Raw genomic sequence first — 19936 nt, 5'->3', positions numbered from 1 at the left:
TAGCATTTGAGTATTAAGATCTATTATGACACGATTCATATGTTTGGATACGTTTGTTGTGAACAGATCTGCTGCGACACTCAGAAAAAATGCGGTGTTCCGTACATAGTCCTTGACACATGACAGAAAACCGGGGAGTACGTGTATTCGATGACGTTTGAGACATATCTCCCAACTTTATAAAATGTGTATACCTCTCGTAAATGCACCACCAAGCACAGCTATAGTCCTTGCCTTGCATATTAGGTATGAGGCCTCTTAGATCGCGAATGAAGTAATTTGGTATTCCGTCACATGACCCATCAGGACCGCTTCATGAACGAGTACAATAATGTTACAAATGGACGTACAAAAGATGTCTGCTTTTGTCGTTGTCATTGTGGTTGTTCGCAATCAGTTCAATGCGCAAAACCTTAACTATGGACTTTTTGCTTATACTTATATTTTGGTGGTGCGGAACCATCAGAGAGAGAGAGAACGAAATATACGAACGTGTGAACTTTGCGTTGCGCGACGTGAGAACCTTGCGGCTCAGAAAGAATGACGACACACCCGTCGAAGTCTTCCAAAATGTTCTCACTGCAGCACAGGCGCCCGGACAAGTAAAGAAGGAGAGAATAATGAAAGCACAGGAGGCCAGGCAACGGAGAAATTCAGCTTTCCATTCGGGTCACGTAACGCGCGGCCAAGTTCCGTCCTCGGTTCCCGGTGACACGCTATCATTTTCCGGCCTTGTCACGACGACTCTGCACCAAATACTGATTTCGACTGGCGGACGACGAGTTTCGGTGGCGTCGACATCTCGAACAATGATGCGCACGCGCTGACGCAATTATTCTTCGTGTCGAGGCCGCACAAAGGCTGCCTAACGAGACCCGGCGCTATGGGGCAACCGAATATCTTTTTTGGGGGGAGTACTTTCTGCGAAAACCAAGTACAACCACAGGGGGCTTTAAAGTAGTCATGAGCCCCGAATTGCAAAAAAAAAAGATGTTCGCGATATTGTTCATCTTTATTATTGTGAAAGTAGCGCAACTGGAATCCTAGCCGTCGGTAACAAACTGGTCCACAGTCGTGGCTTTAACAAATTGATTTCTGGAGTTTTCTTACGTGCCAGAAGCGGGGGACAGAAGATCATACACAAAAATTTGGGCCCGGATATCCTCAAACTATGCTCTGTCCAGAGTTCGAACCGTTTGGTGTTTCAGTACCATAGAAAATGCGCACCAGATCAAAGCGTTAGTCCTCTCCACTGTCACTGTTTCACTTGAAAATTATGTTAGCTCCATCTCCAGCTCAGAGCTTGCAGCGTTCTGGTGCTTAACTCACGGCGGCCGATTCGACACACAGTCAGGGCGTTCTAGCTCCAGTGGAGACAGAAGGCAAAAACGCCCAATTACCTAGGTTTGAAGCCGTGCTTAATAATCACAGCTGGTACACATTGTTAGGAATCACTAGTCAGCGACGGCGTCTGTAGGTCAGGTTTATCTCTTGCACGTAAAAAAAAGGAAGGGAAAAAATTAAGTTTCATTGATTGCCAGAGAGAGGCCAAGGTTGAAATTTCTACGACCATGCCGGGCACCGCCCGCTTGGAAGAGCTGCTGTATCGCTCGTTCGTGTTTCTTTCTCAATTTAATATCAACATATGCATAACAAACATGTCGCATGAGTAGCTTAAATGAGTAGTGAAGCCGTTGACGCTTGAAGGCCGTGAACACAGTCGAGGGCATCTTAAATCTCACACGGGCGCCATAATTGATTCTTGTGAGGCTGAGTGGCAGCACCAATTTAACACGCACTAATTTAATCGCAAATCTCGATTTCATGTACCACGCAGCAAAACTCGAGAACATTACTCGTGGCACAAAACTCGAAGGAGTGCTCAGCCACGTTCAATTGGGCATTACTACTTTCGCATTCACAACTGAGAACTAGTTTGGTGCCATAGGATTTTTAAAAAAGATTACGTATGCTAAACATGACATAACAAAGCTTATACCTGCTGAACAAGTTTCATGCATTCTGATGGTATTAGATACAATTCATACATTTCATGCATTGCCTCTACTTCTGCGACTCAAATAACTTCCACGCACCATCTCTCAACAGAGTTCCGCGTAGCTCCAGTGACTCCACAGTAATCGAGTCAATGCATGGTCTAAGAGCGCACTAGTCCAGGAGTGTTCCGCGATGATCCCTTAGCTCAACGGGCATTCGCTTGAGCGGTTGTCGAAAGTCCACGAGTGACGGCGGCGTAAATCAGCGCAACGGGTTACAGAATAATTGAGTAAGGAATCTCCATTTATCACACGGTATACCCGTGAGCTACGGCTTGTCTTTCCCCCACTATATACATCCATGGTACGTGGTTTAGGAGGCGAGTATATAGGAGGCGAGTGCAACAAAACAGAAATAAAAAAAACGGTCAAACGCGACGGGAATTTAGATAACGTTACTTCGGACCTGTTTCTTATTGTCGATCTTTCTCTCACTGCAATTCTAACGCCATCAAACGCTGCGCGCTCTGACGTCGGGACCATTGTTCACGATATTCCTCGGCAAGCTGGCGCTGGATTTCTAAGCGAACTCTCCGAACACCAAGCGCCCGCTAAGACGCCATAAATAAGAATTTGCCGCAGCAGTGCCGACGCCCGGCGTAGGCGTGGCTGATGCGTGGAAGAGTTTCGTGGGCAGAAAAAAAAAGAAAAAAGAAAAGAACCCCGTCAACCGAGGGACGAAAAGTAGCATCTTCGACGCCCACAATCCCGTCAGTCCTCGACGACTTCCTTTTCCTTTTTTTTCCCGCCTCTTTTTTTTTCGTGCTTTTTGATAGCGTATCTCGCTCGCTGGAACGTTTCGTTGCTTATATTTTTGGGCGGCCTGCACGTGCGATGCTGTTTCCGCTCGCCAGTTTTGGCGGGAAATTGTAGCCAATCTCAACGCGCAGAATGGGGCCGCCTGTAATTTATCCTAATCATATTGTCGGCTGCAGGCAATTTATAACTCGCCGCGGATTTTCGAACAGCGCTGCGGCCGAAACTGCCTCCATTTTAAGTCATCGAATAAAGCCAGAAAACAGCCGCAAAAACCAAAAAAATCAAATAAGCTAAAATCACTCTCGGGAACTTTGAACACTGCGTCCAGTAATTCGAGACGTTAAAAATTGGAAAGAAAGAAAAAAAAGAAAGCAGTGGTAGAGTGAGCAGTGATGCACGCTTGGGTTGCCTTGCGACAAACTTTTGCGATCGCTGCTGGGTAGGCGAGCCCACCGTGCTCGTAGTCGTGGCTTCCGGGAGTTATGCGGTGCTTTAGTGGTGTCAGTACCCACTTATTCTGTTCAACAAAACATGAAATGTCGAACATCAGAACTGAAGAAAGTGTCATTTCTTCAGCCCTTAAGAATCACTATACGCGAAAACAGCCTGTGTCTTTTGCATTTGCAGCCTCCGCATTCTTCAGCGCTTTAGCACAAGTGTAGGCGGTGTTGGACACCGAAAATTATGCTTTAGAACGAACACAGTATTAAACAGTTTAATACTGGAGGTTTCATCTATGAAACAAGTAAAAGTTGCCTATGAACACTATTTAAAATAATGTTCCTTTAGAAAAGAAAAAAAAAGGAATTGACTCGCCATCCCGGCCCTGCGAAAGCGGATGTCTAGAGAAGCTGTTGCAAAAACACCACTGCAACTGCTGAGTGGGGTATGCAAAGAAGTAAGACATGTTCTTGGGCTAGTCGGTTCATAGATTCAGCAAAATTTCTAAACTGCGCGAAGAAGATAAGGCGTGAACAGAAGCCCAGATGCACACATTGCGCTTTGTGTCTGCTTCTGTGTTTCTCTTCACGTCTTGTCTTCTTCGCGCAGTTGGAAAATTTTGCTGAAGGTATGCAATACTTTATTGGTAGTTCGGATGCTTGCTTAAAAGCTTGGTATTTATTGAAACATACGTTCTTTTCTGTGTTGTGTGGGTGATTCCAATGTGCGCTTCGTTTTGCTGAGCGCTTGTGGCCTCTGTGTTAGGAGGGGGATGACCCATTACATTTTTGCTTGTTTGGCCATTGCCGATAATCCATTGCATGAGTCACTGCTGATGATCATAATTTTTGTTCATGGACGGGCACGAAGAATGGCAACCACCCAGAGGCTAACAGCTTCGCTGCCATAAGCTCAATCGTTCTTTTTTTTAGCACCAGCAAAGCAGTGGTTGAGTTGGAACTAGCACAGTACTTGCTATAGAAATTTGAGCACTGACAAGCAGTTAGTGAGGTTGCTTATTAGCGAACACTTTGCTAAATAGCTCAATAATAAATATCTCATTGTTAAAACCAAAGAAATGCTGAGAAGCATCAATTGTCATGCAATGTCCCAAATCTAGATTTTTTTGGGAATGTAAGACTAATAATGTGAACAAAATATCTACTTTGTTAGAAGAGCTGTTAAATTAGCCCGACACTCGAAATAGGTATTTTACATGCACTCCGTTACGCTGCTTCTACTATCGCTGTCCTTAGTCATTAGTCCTCAAATATAACCATTTTATTTATATTTCTTAGTATTTCTCTTACTTCTCGCTGCAGTTTATCAAGCTATGCTTTATTTTTCAATGCGCCCAGTTCCTCCCTACTGGCGCAAGCAACCCACTGACAAGGCTGGTATCCTCGGAGAGAGCGTCATCATCGACTGCCAAGCCGACGGGGTGCCCCATCCTCAGATCAGGTGGAAGAAGATGATTCGTAAGTTAACACTTCGGTGCCGATCTCATTTGACGTGCAGCGGTAGTTTCTGCAAGACTCGCCTGCTTCAACTCACTGCTGGCATATGGCCACCCAAATCGCCGTAAATGTGATCAACAGTGAAGGAAACGTACAGGAAAAATGGGATGTACAAGCGGTCGTTGTAGTTGCCCAGTTTCGACAGGTATTCAGCGAAAAGATATTCAGGTGGTTTCAAGTTTAGTTTTGCGAAGTGTGCGTTATATATATATATATATATATATATATATATATATATATATATATATATATATATATATATATATGTGTGTGTGTGTGTGTGTTTGTGTGTGTGTGTGTGTGTGTGTGTTAAAGCTTAGAGCCTGCAATAGTTCTTCCAGAGAGCCCAATGGCATCTTGTTTTTTTTAGCAGATAGGTTCTTGCGGCAGCCGCTCGCTACTTGTGTAGAGAGAACGGCTAGTTCAGAGAACCACTAAATTTCAACAATGACGTGTCCGAGAGTTTGACGACAAAGCGCGGTTTACATTGCGATGCTGACAAATCTATCCATCACATTTTATTAGGTAGCACGTTCCCATTAAATATTATGCATATTATTATACAGTAAAAATGTGGAGTCAGGCCATCGACCTGTGTAAGCTCTTGTAGTAAACCGCAACGCCGCTTTTTACTCCCAACCTCGGATCTAACAGCGCTTATTCATTCCGTGCACGTCTTTTATTAATTTTCTTGTTTCAATACCACAATCTATCCATGTCGGCTGTGAGGTGCAGGATTGTTCATAGGTTGGATCAGCTAACTCCTCTCGCACCTGGAGCAAGCCAACGTTGAAATACACCACATGAACCAGGAAATACTTGTAATGTACGTGATACGAAATATTGGGCTGTGTGGGCCATATGTTCTCAAATAATCTGCTCCACGCCCTTCATTCTAGCAGGAGCTGATGTTGTAAAAAATCAGGCTTATTTAATTCCGACAACAATCGATCGATTGATCCAGTTCTGCTTTACATGAATGAACTTTCGAGGAACTCACAAGTTCAGTCCTGCTACCATTAGACAAATAATTCGGTGTTCCATCTTCCTTTGACTGGAATGCCGCGCACTGATGATATCGGATTGCGATCGAGTCTAAAGGAATTCAAATTGGGCTGCAGTTAGCCGACCACGAAGTGTTTGTTTTCGTGTTAGCTTTCACTCTTGCCGTGTGCCCATCACCGCAACAGTCAACTGTCACCGTCAGCATCGACAGCGGCGCTCGATTCCGCAAAGCCGTAGAAGGGAGAGAGAATCGATATCATTGTCTGCAGCGCATGCGCACTCCGTATCAAGACATTTGGGCGAGAGAGAGAGAGAGAGAGGCAAAGAAAGAGAGAACGACGTCCGAAAATGAGAATGGTGCGTGCTTTCCAGCGCCCCCTAATGCGACGCATCATGCATCTCAACTGCATTGGCACGCGAACGTCGTGACACACGTATAGACACGACACTAGGCAGAAATTCTTGGTGCTTGTTTTTTCATTTCTTTTCACCGCTATTCGAGGCGATAACACAAAAGTGCTAAAAAAGGTTTATGAAAAGCTGACGATGGAAGGAAGAGCCAGCTCAGTGACGTAATAAAAAGAAAAGAGCGTAGCACTGGAAGTAAGTGGAAAGAAGCGGTAGGCTATGTAGATGAGAACTACAGCCGACATAAACTTTAGGAACAGCGCTAAGGCTGGTTGCGCGTTCGCGGCACTGTGATGAGACCACCGGCGCAGTCTTCTAGGCCATGCCGGTCACGTTTTACAAGGCAAATCACGTTCTCAGGTTTCACGCGCAATTTCCGTCGCGCGCGGATTTGCCTCCGCGAATAAACAAGGACTTTCCTCTTAGACACGAAGCGCCGAGTAAGCGAACTGAAACGGAGAACGAACTAAAGGATCATATCCCTTAAATGCCTAAGGCGGTGATGATTCCTGGAATGTGCACCACGCCGAAGGCACGTGAAACGCGGGAACAAAGCACCGGATATGAAGAAGAAAGCGATGGAACGCTAAAGGGGAAGCAATAGCTTGACAGGCATTGCCTAGCGAGAGGAGCCACGCGCAGATCCATACGTCTATATGGCAGCTTGGAACAGTTCCAGCAGGCCCCGCCGCCTTCCCCAAGCTCCCACTCGTTGACAGCGGAGCGAAGGCAGCGGCGACGCGAGGGGAGAAACTGAGAAGATGCAGGCACAGATGTCTCTGGGCGCAGCCGATGCGATGGCACGCATCGTCGGTCCGAGCAATGGCAGCGCGACGCTCGCACACGCCTCCGTCACGCAACCGTCGGCGCGGTCGCCGTACAGCTGTTGCGCGCAGCGCGCGAACCATCTCGGTTCTGTTTACAGCGCATTCTGCACCTCCCTCTCAAGAGAGAGCTTTCGCCATAGCGCTCCAAGACGCGCAGGCACGCACGTACAAACGCTAGCAACAAAGGCCCGCGCGCGTGAGCACGTATGAGACAAACAACGCAAAGAGCAAGACAGACGCCCCGCTCGCGCTGTTTACGTCGATATCGAATCAGTGCTGTGGTTCTGCCTTCGGAGGCAGCTTTTTTCTGCACTTTCTTTTCTCGCCTTCACCCTCGCCGCTGTCCCGCTCCACGCGAACGCGCTAAGAGGAGCAGCGACGAGATAGAGAGAGTAACGAAAAAAGGAGAGAGGGGATAAAGAAACGGGCCTGTTTTCTGTCTGCGTCGGCGCTAAAGCGCGATCCCAGCAGCCGAAACCCACGTTGCTTTCCCGCGTCTGGCACGCTTTGCGTTCAAACGAAATCGCCAACAACGTTTTCGCGTTGCTCCCGAAGCGACCCGATCTTCTCCTACCCATCTCCGGTGAGAAAGCGTCGAGCTTGCGAAAGCCCTGGAACGCGGGCTCAAGGCGGCAGGGCAAGGCGGAGGTGGTCCACCGGCTGAGAGAGCGTCACACACACACGCACACTATATATATATATATATATATATATATATATATATATATATATATATATATATATATATATATGCGCATATTTTCCCGGCCCCCTCAATTCTCTCGCGCATTAACTATGGTAACGCAGTTCGCGCCCGACCGGTATTTGCATAGAAATGGAATTTTTGTTGCGATCGGCGGCCGCGCGCGCGCATCCGTCCCGCGTACACGCACAGACAAGCACACACGGCGGTGCGGCTCTCTCTCGGGAAGGGGATTAGAATTGAAGACCAAGGAGTGGCTCACGGGGCGCTGCGGGGCTATACACCGCCGACATTTTCATGAGCTTACGCGTGTGGCCGGGCGCCGCTGTTTTCGCAACAACGAGCCCGGCGCGGTGTTGCCCGTAGTGCGTCGCGCTTTGTATACATACTCGGTATCAACGAGAGTGGCGACATCGCGCGCTCATTGCAGGTTCGAAAGCAGCGCCATCTAACAGGCAGTTCCGCGCCCAACGCGGAGTTACTTTGGGCGTGAAATGGGTTGTTTTACGGCAGCGTATGCGGGCGCTGTATCGAATGACGCTGCATGATTACTCGTTACACCGTGTATTTCAGTGTAAAGCATTGCGCGCACACGCGAACAAGCCGCTATCTTTTTTTTTTGCCTCACTCGCAGCGGGTCCGCTCGTCGAGTCGCAGACCATCATCAGCAATCCGTACATCCAGATCCTCGAAAATGGCTCGCTGGTACTGCGCGAGATCGGACTCAAGGACGCCGGCGAGTACATGTGCCAGGCGACGAACAACGTCAAGCCAAGCCTTAGCGAAGTTATCAAGCTGCGCGTTCACGGTGAGTTTGCATCACAAATAAGTGAATAAAAAATAAATAAAGCGAAACCCCAATTTTCCTGTCTGAGCAAGCGTTGTGGTTTATTTCGAGGCAGGTGCGTGCATATTTCATGAGATGCGTGTTAACGCACCGACGAACATAACATCGTCTAGCTCCTATCGATGTGGCGTGAAATGTGAATGCGAGAGCATAATACGTGATACTGAGGTCATTTGCGATGTTGCAATGCCTACCACACTGCAGAAACTTGACATTGCATGAAATATCTGCCGATAGAAATGCAGAAGGGCATTTTTCATTGTGGAGTCCGCAGTGAAATGTGAGAACCCGCGCTAAAGCTTATGCGAAGAAAGAAAATTTGGTGTTCTGCGCTTAATGTGATAAGAGTGCAAGGGACACTATTTTACCATTAACCCTGCAATGAGTGTTGATTGTATATATTGTTATAGTGGTACTTTAATCTGAATAAAGGGACTCAATGTCGCTTTCACTAAGCATCAAAAGGTGACTTATGTTAAGAGAAAGCAACTGGTGTATAGTGGAAATTAGCATTCATCACACTATCCGCAACACCATTGCTGTCCACTCACTTTCTCCTTTTCTTTCGGTGTTTCTTTTCATAGCCAATACCCGTACAACATAGTGGTGCATGTGTTGATGCACTATACCTTTCGATAAAACAATTTCACTCAGACGTGAGCTTGCCCTCGTGAACATGTCAATTTTTCTCTTTCCTTCCTTTTTCTGTGCTTCCTTGCCTTGAGAACGTTTACGGAACAATCTCAGATTTCACATTAGTGTGCACCAGCAAACAGCTCATTAAAATATAAGTGAATAAACGTTCGAACAAGGCATGAATACGAAAAGGCTTGATTTTTATTGCAATAATTATTGCTTCACTACAATCCTTTCATCCTAAAGGTGGCGCAATTGTTTAATTAATAGGGCTCGTAGAGCACTTAGCGCGTAATAAGCTCACTACAGAATAAGGAAACGTGAAAGCAGTGATCACCCATGGAACTGGCATAGCTCATTGCAGTCGTTCTTGTTGACAATTACAAACGCTTATGAAATAAGCATATTAGGCCCTGTTCGCGCAACCCTAACAAAGTTCTCTGCAAACACTCTTCTTTACATGCCACGCTGTGGACCAGTACCGGCCTTCTTCAAGTCCCAGTTCAGCTCCCAGAACGTACAGAAAGGAGAAGACGTGAGAATTCGCTGCGAGGCATTCGGTGAAAAGCCCATCAATATCACTTGGACCAAGGATCGTCAAGTGCTCAACTTCCAAGCCGAAGCTAGGTAATGTAGACATATGTCGTTGTGTAAGCGGAGCTGGTATTCTCTGCGTTCGCAGACTGCAGCTCCGTAACTGCAGTACAAATGAAATTTGAGCGAGTTGGTTTGTTTCCTTTTCGCAACAGCGAGAGAAAATGGGGGCATTGAGAGAGGCAGGATCAAAGCAGTGCTGACTATCAACTGATATTTTTAATAAAGAAAACAGACTAAAAAGGTTGACTTCACGTTGGTTATGTGTGCCTTCGCGAACACGAACGAAAGAAAACCTGAGGAATAATACACTGCCGCAGTTAGCAGTTCATAACCGCAAATGTGGATGTGATGCCTTTCGTAAAAAACAGTTATCATGCGAAGGCTTCTGTATTAGCGCACACGGGAAGCAAAATGAGAGTGATGATGATTATTTCAATCATGACAATAGCTGCGGCTTATCTTATGGAAAAAAATCGCAGTTTCGCCCGAATGCTAAAGCACCGATTCCGATAGCAAATGGTTAGACAGCTATACGAAGTAAGGGTAGTAGCTTTATCGGCCGTATAAACTTGTAAACATTCGCTTACTAGCAAGCATAATGTCAAGTGTACGCTCTCAAACACGAACACATCTCACTCGACGACCACGGACATTCGCTGTCAAAACGCTGACTGAGAGCAACAGTGAGCGAATCGACCTTCGCGGCGAGAACACAGCACACACGAAGCTATCAGCCTTCTGCACGCCAAGCTTCTGCAGACATCGCAGATTGCTTTCAAGGTAGAGCCCGCGTGGCTGCGCTCATCCGTGCCTTACGCAGCCAAAGTCAAAGTACAACGCCCTCCCCCCCCCCCCCTTATTCTCCAGTGCTTTTTGCGCAAAGGGAGACCGATCGCTTCCTTCCCGCCTTCCTTCCTTGAGCGTGCGAGATCCAGGCACAATTATCTGTTCACCCTCGCACGCTTTCACACGCACCCACAGTATATGGTGCACGGCCACAATTTTATCACACTTGGGACTTTATACGGAACATTACGGTGACGCCGGAGGGAATGCACCTTGAGTGTCCACATAATTAGTATCGCAATAAAAGAAGCAGAAGCTTGCATAAAGCCAACCAAGTATCGCTCTCTCCAGGAAAAAAAACAATTTTAGATGTGTCTTGATATTGAGGCTGTGGCGGCTTGTGAACCTATGGTTCGTTTTTGTTGTGATTGTTTAGCATGTGCGGCTATCACCACAAACTAGAAATCAGATTTCACACTTGTTGCAGATCGAGAACGTAGAATCAGAGGTTGGAGCAGAAAAATTTATTGAGGTAGTCACAGTTACATTGTCCCGTACAGACTGCCCGTGGGAAGCGCACCCACTGAGGGGAAAAAAGACATATGTCGCCGCTCTCTGATTACATTGCGTTACGAGAGAGGCGTCCCGAGGAAACGTGACTATACACGCGACTGCGTGGACTTGACGGCGGCTGCAAGGGAACATGGGTCCTATAAGGTAAACTATTCTAATCTGTTTTTATTCCGATCTCCTGACGCCAAATTTACGTAACCAATGACGCAAACATCAGGCGGTGACCCGCATCGTTGTCTAAACAGCCTAATCAAACGTTCTCCTCGTTTATAGGAGGTCACTTTTGTTTGCCTTCAAAACGAATAACATTGCCTACATTGAGCAGTTTTTCTTATCTAAGTGGCTGACAAGAAGCGAGGAGCGTGCTCAAGTGGAGAGGTTTTTGATGGGGCTGAGCCAGCGCAGAGAACATAGATAATCGAATGAAGAGGGCGGCTCCGGCGTCTGCGATTGGTCCGCTTCCCCTTACTTAGCTTGCGGTGGCTGGTCGAAAATAGCGGTGGCGTGCAGTGGAAGGTTAGGAATGCTGCTAAAATGGTTACTCAGCAAAAAAGAGTTGGCAGATTGATGCCGTATACATGCCGAAAGGGCTCGATAAAGTTACACTGTCACACAGTAAGTTTAATTATACACAAATAAATCCATGCTATCCGACAGGTGCGAGTAGCCAGTGCCTGAACATTCGGCGAGCAACCATCCTCTATTCTTTTCAGAACGGGGCAATCTTCGGCTATACCGAAAACAAAATCAGTTTTTTCCTGCATATTAATGCATGATTAACGCTACACGTCATTTTGACGCGGTGAGTTTTCGCGGTTTTATGACGTCGTGTGACAGACACGCGCAGTTATGCGCAGACCAATAGCAGAGGGCCAACAGCAAAATGGCGTCGAATTAGAAGTAATTATTTTTATTTTGTTCGGTCGAGTCATCCATTTTCAGTGTGTGCACGTAATATCAGATGGGGAGCTATCGCGGTTTCATGACGTTCCATGTACAGACAGGCGAAGTACGGCGACCCTAAATTTTTTTTACCAATCGTAGAGGGTTGATTGCACACTTCGAAAGGAAAAGTTTGGAATAGCTTTATGTTATAGCACCCTATATCTCACAACCGTGCTTCGACGCATACATTGAGAGGCCATGGGGGCTTATCACTTCACCACCACGGTGGTAAAGACGTGCGTATTTTCGTTTTGTCCAAGGCGCAGACATGCGAGGGATACGCTAAACGCGTGCACAATGCGGTTTCGTCGTGGGCTATATGCGCGACTTTCACGTTCCCAACACTATTATTTTCTCTTTTATAAAATTTCAGTTGGTACTCAGAGTTGTCCTGTGTCGGCTCTTTGAACGTCCTCATTTTTCGCGTTATTCCAAAGATGAATAATTTTGGAACGACGTACTAAACGAAGTTCTAAGTGTACAATCATCGATGTGGTTGTCCAAACATTAGGGATGATTGCGAGTGTCGTTAGGAACATGAATAAAAGGACGAAAACATAAGAGCTTCGTATTTTTGGCCTCTCTATACAAAGGGCGCTTGGTGACCAGCAGAGAGCGCATAACTGTATCACTCGATCGGGTGCTGTAGTCCTTTAAGTAATGTGGGATTCACGGGCAGAGCATGAATTTCTTTACGTGTGCCACCTTCCACTGCGGAGGGCCTTAGTTAGCACTCTAACCGGTGCTTGTTTGCACCAGGTGTTGTAGCAGCCAATCGTGCAAGACTGCAGGTAGCACCCTAAAAGTGGGGGGAAGAGGCAATGAAATATTTGCTTAAAACTAAATAGAAATAAACAGCACGTCCAGGAACAGTGAAGAAAGCAAGTGATTTCACCCCACAAAGTCAGGGAGGGCAGTTACGGTACCGGAGGAGGGAGACGTCGTTGGGTGGGGTTGTGCTACTTGCTTGACGGGTATTGCAATGACTTACAACTGTTTTTTGGAGTCGCGTCTTTTATCGTAGCTTCGTAGTCTGCGACTACCTTCGCTCTCGCACCATTGGCTTCTGTGCCCACTTGCTGAAGGTCAGAAAATATGTTCAGTAATGCCGCAAGAAAATTTCCGTCGTAACGCTAATTTTTTATCACAATGAAAAATTATTTCGCCGTCGAAGCAGCGCTGGCATTTTCATAATAGTAAGACAGCGGGAGCTATAAAGTATTCGAAGATGAAAAGTTGACAGTCACTTTAGCATACGCTGAAGATGATGAATGCGAAAGCCTGCGCGCTCACGTGACATTCATTAAATTACTTGACATTTTCATTCGAATGCGTTACTATCTACTATCTACTACTTGTTTTCTCGCACTAAAGGTTGTGGCTTCGAGTGCCTTAATTAACTCATAACTAATCAAGTGTGCCATAATTACCTTCGCCTTAATTAACAGCAAATGTCGTGGGTTCGACTCCCACCAAAAGTCATGGGTGCGAGTGCTTTAATTAACTCTATCTTAATTAACCTTGCCTTAATGAACTTCATTCTAATTAACCACAAAGGTCGTTGGTTCGACTCCTACCAGTGCTGAAGTACTATTCCGCAACAGAAAATACGCGGACGTAAGAGAAAAACACACACCAATCGTAAACATTTAAATAAACTTATTGTGCCACTGAATCGGTTTATACATGTGAAGCAGTCTAGACTGCGCATGCGCTTATACGAAAAAAAAACGAACTGCGCATTCGTGTAACAGCCGGAATGCTGCTCTCATTAAGTCTTACCAGTGGTGTTGGGCCCGACCGTCAATGGTGGCACCATAAATGTGTCTACTATTGAATTTTTGTCCAACCACTGGACCTGGGTTCGACTCCCACCAAAGGTAGTGGGTTCGAGTCCCACCAATGGTCGGCGGTTTGACTCCCATCAAACGTCGTCGGTGGCACCATCAATTTTGGTGCCATTGAATTTTGGTGGTGTAACGCTGGACGGTTAATTTTTTGGTAACGCCGGACAATGGGATTTTGACCCATGCGGCACTTAAGGCTTTCGCCTTAAGAGCTATTTTTGCCATGACTTATTCATTGTCTTTTGCGGCCCGACACTATGCGGTAATGTTGGAATCTTTGTTACCACCACAAAACTGCCGGCCCTTCAATCTGGTTTTGTTGACAGGGTGTGTTCATTTTGTTTTTATGCTTGATGGCAACATTTATTTTTCGTTCCAGCTCGCAGAAACAATTGTGAGTTTATATAAATGTTATTTGTATGTGTAAGCGTAGGCCTTTGACGACACTCGTTATTTATTCCTTGCAGGTATAAAGAAACAACAACGACGTTGCCCGAACACGTGGTGTCCGAAATTCACGTTAAATCCGCCGACCGCCGTGATTCGTCGCTGTTCACCTGCATGGCCTCGAATGCCTACGGGAGAGACGAGACAAACTTTCAAGTCGTTGTTCAGGGTAAGATTGGGCGACCGGTAACAAGGCTTAAGGTACAGTCGGCTTCAAAAGTTTGTTGCTAGTGTGCACAGCTGTGCAAGCTACATACCCGAAAAGCAGGTTACTACCTAGCCTGCGTATATATATATATATATATATATATATATATATATATATATATATATATATATATATATACCACCTCATGTTAAATCGCGCTCATGTGGTCCATAAGCTTTAGACGTCAACGGTTCTTCAACGAAGCAGGATTGCAATATTCAATGTTATTGTGCTGGTAAATTTTATCTGTAGCGGTCCTTATTGATTTGTATTATTGTGACCAGTTGAAGATTGAGCCAACAGTTGGGTATCCCTTCAAGTCTTAGCCAGGAGACAGGTATCCTCATTCCGCTTCTGTTCGTGGGCTTTATCACAATGTCCGAATAATATCAAAATGAAATCAAAAGAGAAAACCAATTAAGCAGTGCAGAATGCTAAAAATAGGAAATAGGTCCAAACATGCGGATTATATATTAATTAGTTCATTGACTTCTCCAGCTCATATGAGTTACAAATATCATATTTTCTTACTCCTTAAAGATGACTACAAGTATTATAACTTTGAAGGAACCGATACGGGAAGACGATTCAACATCATAACGTATTTTCGACTAGTTAACCGTGGTTTCCGGCGTGCTCCTTAGGAGTTAATAAGCTCAAAGTTTCCACTATTCTTGCAGGATAACCAAATATGTGAGAGTGAATACTTCAATGGATTAAAAAATATATATCATCGGTACTGAAGAAAGTGACAAACCCGACCTTGTATAATTCTAAACAGAGCTAGCAATCACTAAAGATTGTGAAAATACGTCGTAAACTGGGATAGCACCGGATCATTTCCAAAATTTGTAACTGATATTTTTATTCTGGCTTTATCTGTAATTGATCGCTATGACAGAGAGAGAGAGAAATATTATTGTAATGTTGTTCCTAAAAAAGAGACGTACTTATATCGGAATCCACGTTTATTCTGCCTCCAACTTCCTTGTCCTCATTCTGCGACTTTGTGCCTTCTCGTTTTCTGGTGATTGGACCGTTATATCCTCCCCGGCCTTGCTTACACCCCTCCTACGATGGTAAGGGGCAACATTTTCAATCCAAGTCATTTCTGTTGTTCCATTGTTTCATAAGATACGGTTTTTATGTTTCCTTGCAGTCTGGATCTCTTTGACACGGGGTAAGGGCCTATAAACAGTGCCTTGGGTCTTTGAATCCGTTCTCGCACGAGGACGACGGCCGTGGTTGAATACCTGGCGTGAGACTTCCGTGACGTCTATCTGAGCCTTTCCTCACTGCATTTTGGTATCGATGCTGCTTGCGTGGTGATACTTATATTTCTTAAAGTACTTAAAGTTCAGGTAACCCCAGTGCAGCATCGGCTGGAAACCACTGACTTTTTCTGTAGGCTGCCAAGTGTGGACTACAGCCAAAAGCGGTGGCATGATAAGTGTTGTTGTGTGTTACGGCGGCTTCATAAGTGTATCTCCACCCACCCTTGAAGTTCGGGTACATCGACACGAATCCTTTTACATCTCCAATGTCCCTCTCTGCCAATGCATTCGCATCCGGGTGGTATGGAGGCGAATGCATCGAGCGCATTTTAGAGCGCAGCTCTCAGGCGCCCGTTCCTGCGGCGAGAGTTGACATGGTCCCTCAGCGTCCTTGTAACCGAGCGAACGAGAACAGCGAAGGATGAAAGAGCAAAGGCGAAGTGTGGATGAAAAACGGCGATAGCGAGGCGAGCGCGAGGAAGAAAGCGGAGAAGGACGTTACAGCAGAACCCTGAGACACAAAGCGGAGGAGAAGCGTATGCAAAAACCGTGAGAAAAAAGCACAGTGCCGCGCAAGTCTGGCTTTGCAACGACTATCGCTACGAGATGGCGCCAGCGATGGCGCGTCATCAGTTCACCAATGACGCCACCGATATCATATATGGAAACAAAGCACTGCATGAGTGGAGATCTGTCTGCTGCGGCTGCTGTGAATCACCACACGTGTCGCCTACGTGCTTTCTCGTGTTCTCCCGTTTAGCGAGGCAGTTGCGCCACTTCGCTTCGTCTGCAACGCGCCACACGAGGCGGATTGTCCGCGCCAGCCAATATATAGTGAAATGAAAACACGTACACAGCTGCGCTAACATTTCGCATTATGGAGTATCGCAATCGGTGAATTTTCATCAGAACATTCAGTAAGTTGTTCGCTGTGAAAGGCAGTACCATTATTAGCGACTACAACGTTTGTGTTTTGAAACATTTTGCGTTCGTTAAACATCAATTACAGTTTTTTAATCTCATTTTCCCGCTTTTGATAATACAATTCTCGTACATTCATCAATGGCAATTGAAAAAGACTGTGCCCTTTTCACTCCCTTCTTCTTTTTTCTGTAGATCAGCAAAATCGAGGCGAACTACCTCGAATGGAGGCTCAGAATACTCAGAAATTACCATCTTGTTTCCGCACGTCCTGCATGTCCGCACGTCCGCATTCATGGCAAGTTCGGACATAACTGTTAACATCTTTCTTCATGGAACATCTTTCAACCCACGTAAATTTGCTCGATATTTTCCAGTAGGTGTTCTAGAACTCGTCGTGACCACCCAACTTGGGGCTGTCATGCTAAAGTCTCATAATATTGGCCACGCTTGATTCAGGAATATGAAGATTCCCGTTCCGCAGTTCCATATCTTCAGTGCATTCCCAAATAGACAAGTAATTTATGTACTCATGTACAGGACGCTGCATCTGGGAGTTTCTCCCCAGGCCGGTGTGCGACGTCACAAATGAATTGTTGCATTTCGGCTATCCATCTCGCAAGTGGTCCTTTTGGTTGGGCTAAACTTAAGAAGTGGCTGAGTGCTTGATTATCGGCGAATAGCTTGTAATAGTGCCCTTCCCAGTAGGATCGGAAATAACGAAGACCCATGACCACCGCTGCTGTCTTTTCGGTAGTAGGATAATTGTGTAAAGCTTTCGAAAATGTGTAAGAATAATATCTGATAACTTTCAGCTGGCGATGATATCGCTCCGTCAGGTGCCTCTGGTACAGTACAGCACCAGTTCCAAAATGTGAGGCATCCATGCAGAGTTCGAACGGAAGGCTAAAATCAGGGAGAACGAGAACAGAATTAGATGAAATGGTTTGTGCCAAGTAATTATAGGTCGCGTCACACTAGTTTCGCCATATAAAGGGAACTTCCGTTTCCAATAGGACTGTCGCACAGTTAAGCTTTGTGGCACACCCGGGAATGAAAGCTCTGAAATGTCCCGCTAATCCGAAAAAGGCACGCTGTGCGTGCGCGTTGTGGGTTTTCACAAGCTGGCATATACGTTGAACCTACGCTTCGTTCGTGCTATTGGCGTGGCCGTCAAACGTTTTTTCCTAACACAAAATTTCCCCAGAAAAATTCACTTTTCTTTGTGTTTAGATTTGCCTGGCTCAGAGCCGTGAGTACTTCCGTGAGGTGCTTGTCATGTATAGGAGGCGACAGTAGTGAGGTAAAGCAGAAAAACGTCCGGTTTACTGCGCTACATAGAGAATAGAGGAGGATGGATGAGAAAGAACGCAGAAAGCCTTCTCTGAATGAGCACACGCACAAGGAAAATGACATCTTGCCAATGACATGTTAATAACTAAGGCCCCTTTATGTTTGAAAAGTGAATAGCGCCTTCTGAACTTGAATGAATGGCGAGGTCTGCGTTCTGGGATCTTGAAGTCAGATAAAAGACAATCCTTGAAGTGAGCAAACAGAGAGAGAGAGAGAGAGAGAAAAGAAATACATAAGGAAACAGCAGGGAGGTTAACAAGACTGAGCGCGGTTCTCTACCCTGCACTGGGGAAGAGGGAAAGGCGAATGACAGATGAAAAAGAGAAAGACGGGAAGAGCTGGTGGGCTGAATTATTGCGCTTTTGTGTAATTTGGTTCTTCTACATGCTCGCGGTAGTTTCAAAGACTCTCTGTGGCATTTATAACTACGGGAGTCTAGGCACAATGACAGCCCCCGATCCCGAGGCCTGCGAAACAGTGCTGCGTGGAGGCAGAATGTATTTGAATAGACGGTATATATGCCCGGGGGGGGGGGGGGGGCGACATCATGTCGGACCATGGAGGAACTTTGATATTGACTTTACACCTGACGTCAGCCTCGAGATCGGACGTAAAAGTGATAGCGGTTTTCGCGAGGCCTGTATTTATCGCTGATGCTTCCGATGAGAACAATGACGTTGGAGGAGCGGCGCGCCAGGATGCCTTCGGCAAACCGCTACAAGGAGTACCACAGACAGGAGTGCTGACTCGCCTGATAAGGCCATCCAACTTCATGAAAAATTTTATGGATGGCATGTCAGAACTAACATTTTGCCGTCTCCAGCTGCGTGAAGAAACGTAAAGGTTGAGTTGAAATGTAGAATCTCCGACTTGCAAAATCAGTGTACCGTGCCGCCTGTGCCGTTTCACAGCGCCGGTGACACGGCAGGCTTCCATACACGCCGATGGGTCAATTGCGCTTCTTTTATAGCCGCTGATAACAAGTAAAGAACGTCCTTCCATAATAAGCCTTACACTTGAAGGCCGCTACGTTTCGCGGTTATAGCATAGCCTGGTCGACGCGGTTTATCCTCGCTTGCTGGTCGTTTCACCTCCCTGCCCTTTCCGTATGATTCCGCGCTCATTTACTTTAACAGCTTGCCTGAAGACACGAAAGAAGGGAGCGTTGTGGAAAACTATAGGTACAATGTCTGGCATTGCAAACGGATTACAACATAGACGAATTGAATTTAGTGCTTGTCTTCCTTGTCGGCGCAAGCTTGCTGTTTTTCAGACTCGGGGATACAGGGAGTGGTAAATTGCGGCGAGTTGAATGGCCCTCCGCGTATCAGGTGTCGTTGTTATAGGTGTATGCTTACCAATGATTCATAAATCTGTTGCGGCTTCTTGGATGTTCCCCAGGTCTTTTTTCGTTTGAAGAAGACTGCGCAAACTCCTCCTCCCTCCCCCCTTTAACTCTTCACAATGAATAAGAAAGGCAGGAAGACGCAACTGCGACTTTAAACAATCGACTAGCGGGACATTACAATGCCAAATCCATGCACTTCAAGGCAAACTGGACTCTCAGTGCTGCGTAGACCAGCTAGATGTTTTTAAAAAGAAGGTCGTTGAAACGTGCAGCTAATTGTTGAAAAGATCAGAGCAGAACTTGTGCGCCCTTTGCCACTTTCGACAGACAAACAGTTATCTTTTTCAGGATATTTTTCGAAAATTCGTCGCCTTGTTGTTCTCCTTCGTGAACACTCCCAATTTCAAAATACTGTTGCCACTGTATTTTTACGTACA

The 19936-nt window shown here is 45.9% G+C and overlaps 1 protein-coding gene across 1 annotated transcript in view; it reads left to right on the top strand.

Moving 5' to 3' along the window:
* LOC135919173 (cell adhesion molecule Dscam1-like) overlaps positions 1-19936 on the top strand; it is a 556253-nt gene that overhangs the window by 410503 nt on the left and 125814 nt on the right. The window contains exons 10-13 of the mRNA XM_065452886.2: positions 4616-4735; positions 8352-8525; positions 9680-9827; positions 14416-14564. Coding sequence (XP_065308958.2) covers positions 4616-4735; positions 8352-8525; positions 9680-9827; positions 14416-14564 — 591 coding nt within the window. The remainder of the gene's footprint in view (positions 1-4615; positions 4736-8351; positions 8526-9679; positions 9828-14415; positions 14565-19936) is intronic.

This window comes from Dermacentor albipictus, chromosome 3 (assembly GCF_038994185.2).
Source record: "Dermacentor albipictus isolate Rhodes 1998 colony chromosome 3, USDA_Dalb.pri_finalv2, whole genome shotgun sequence".
Classification (NCBI taxonomy): domain Eukaryota; kingdom Metazoa; phylum Arthropoda; class Arachnida; order Ixodida; family Ixodidae; genus Dermacentor; species Dermacentor albipictus.
Note: the sequence above shows the minus strand (reverse complement) of the source record. Positions and strands in the feature narration are given on the sequence as shown.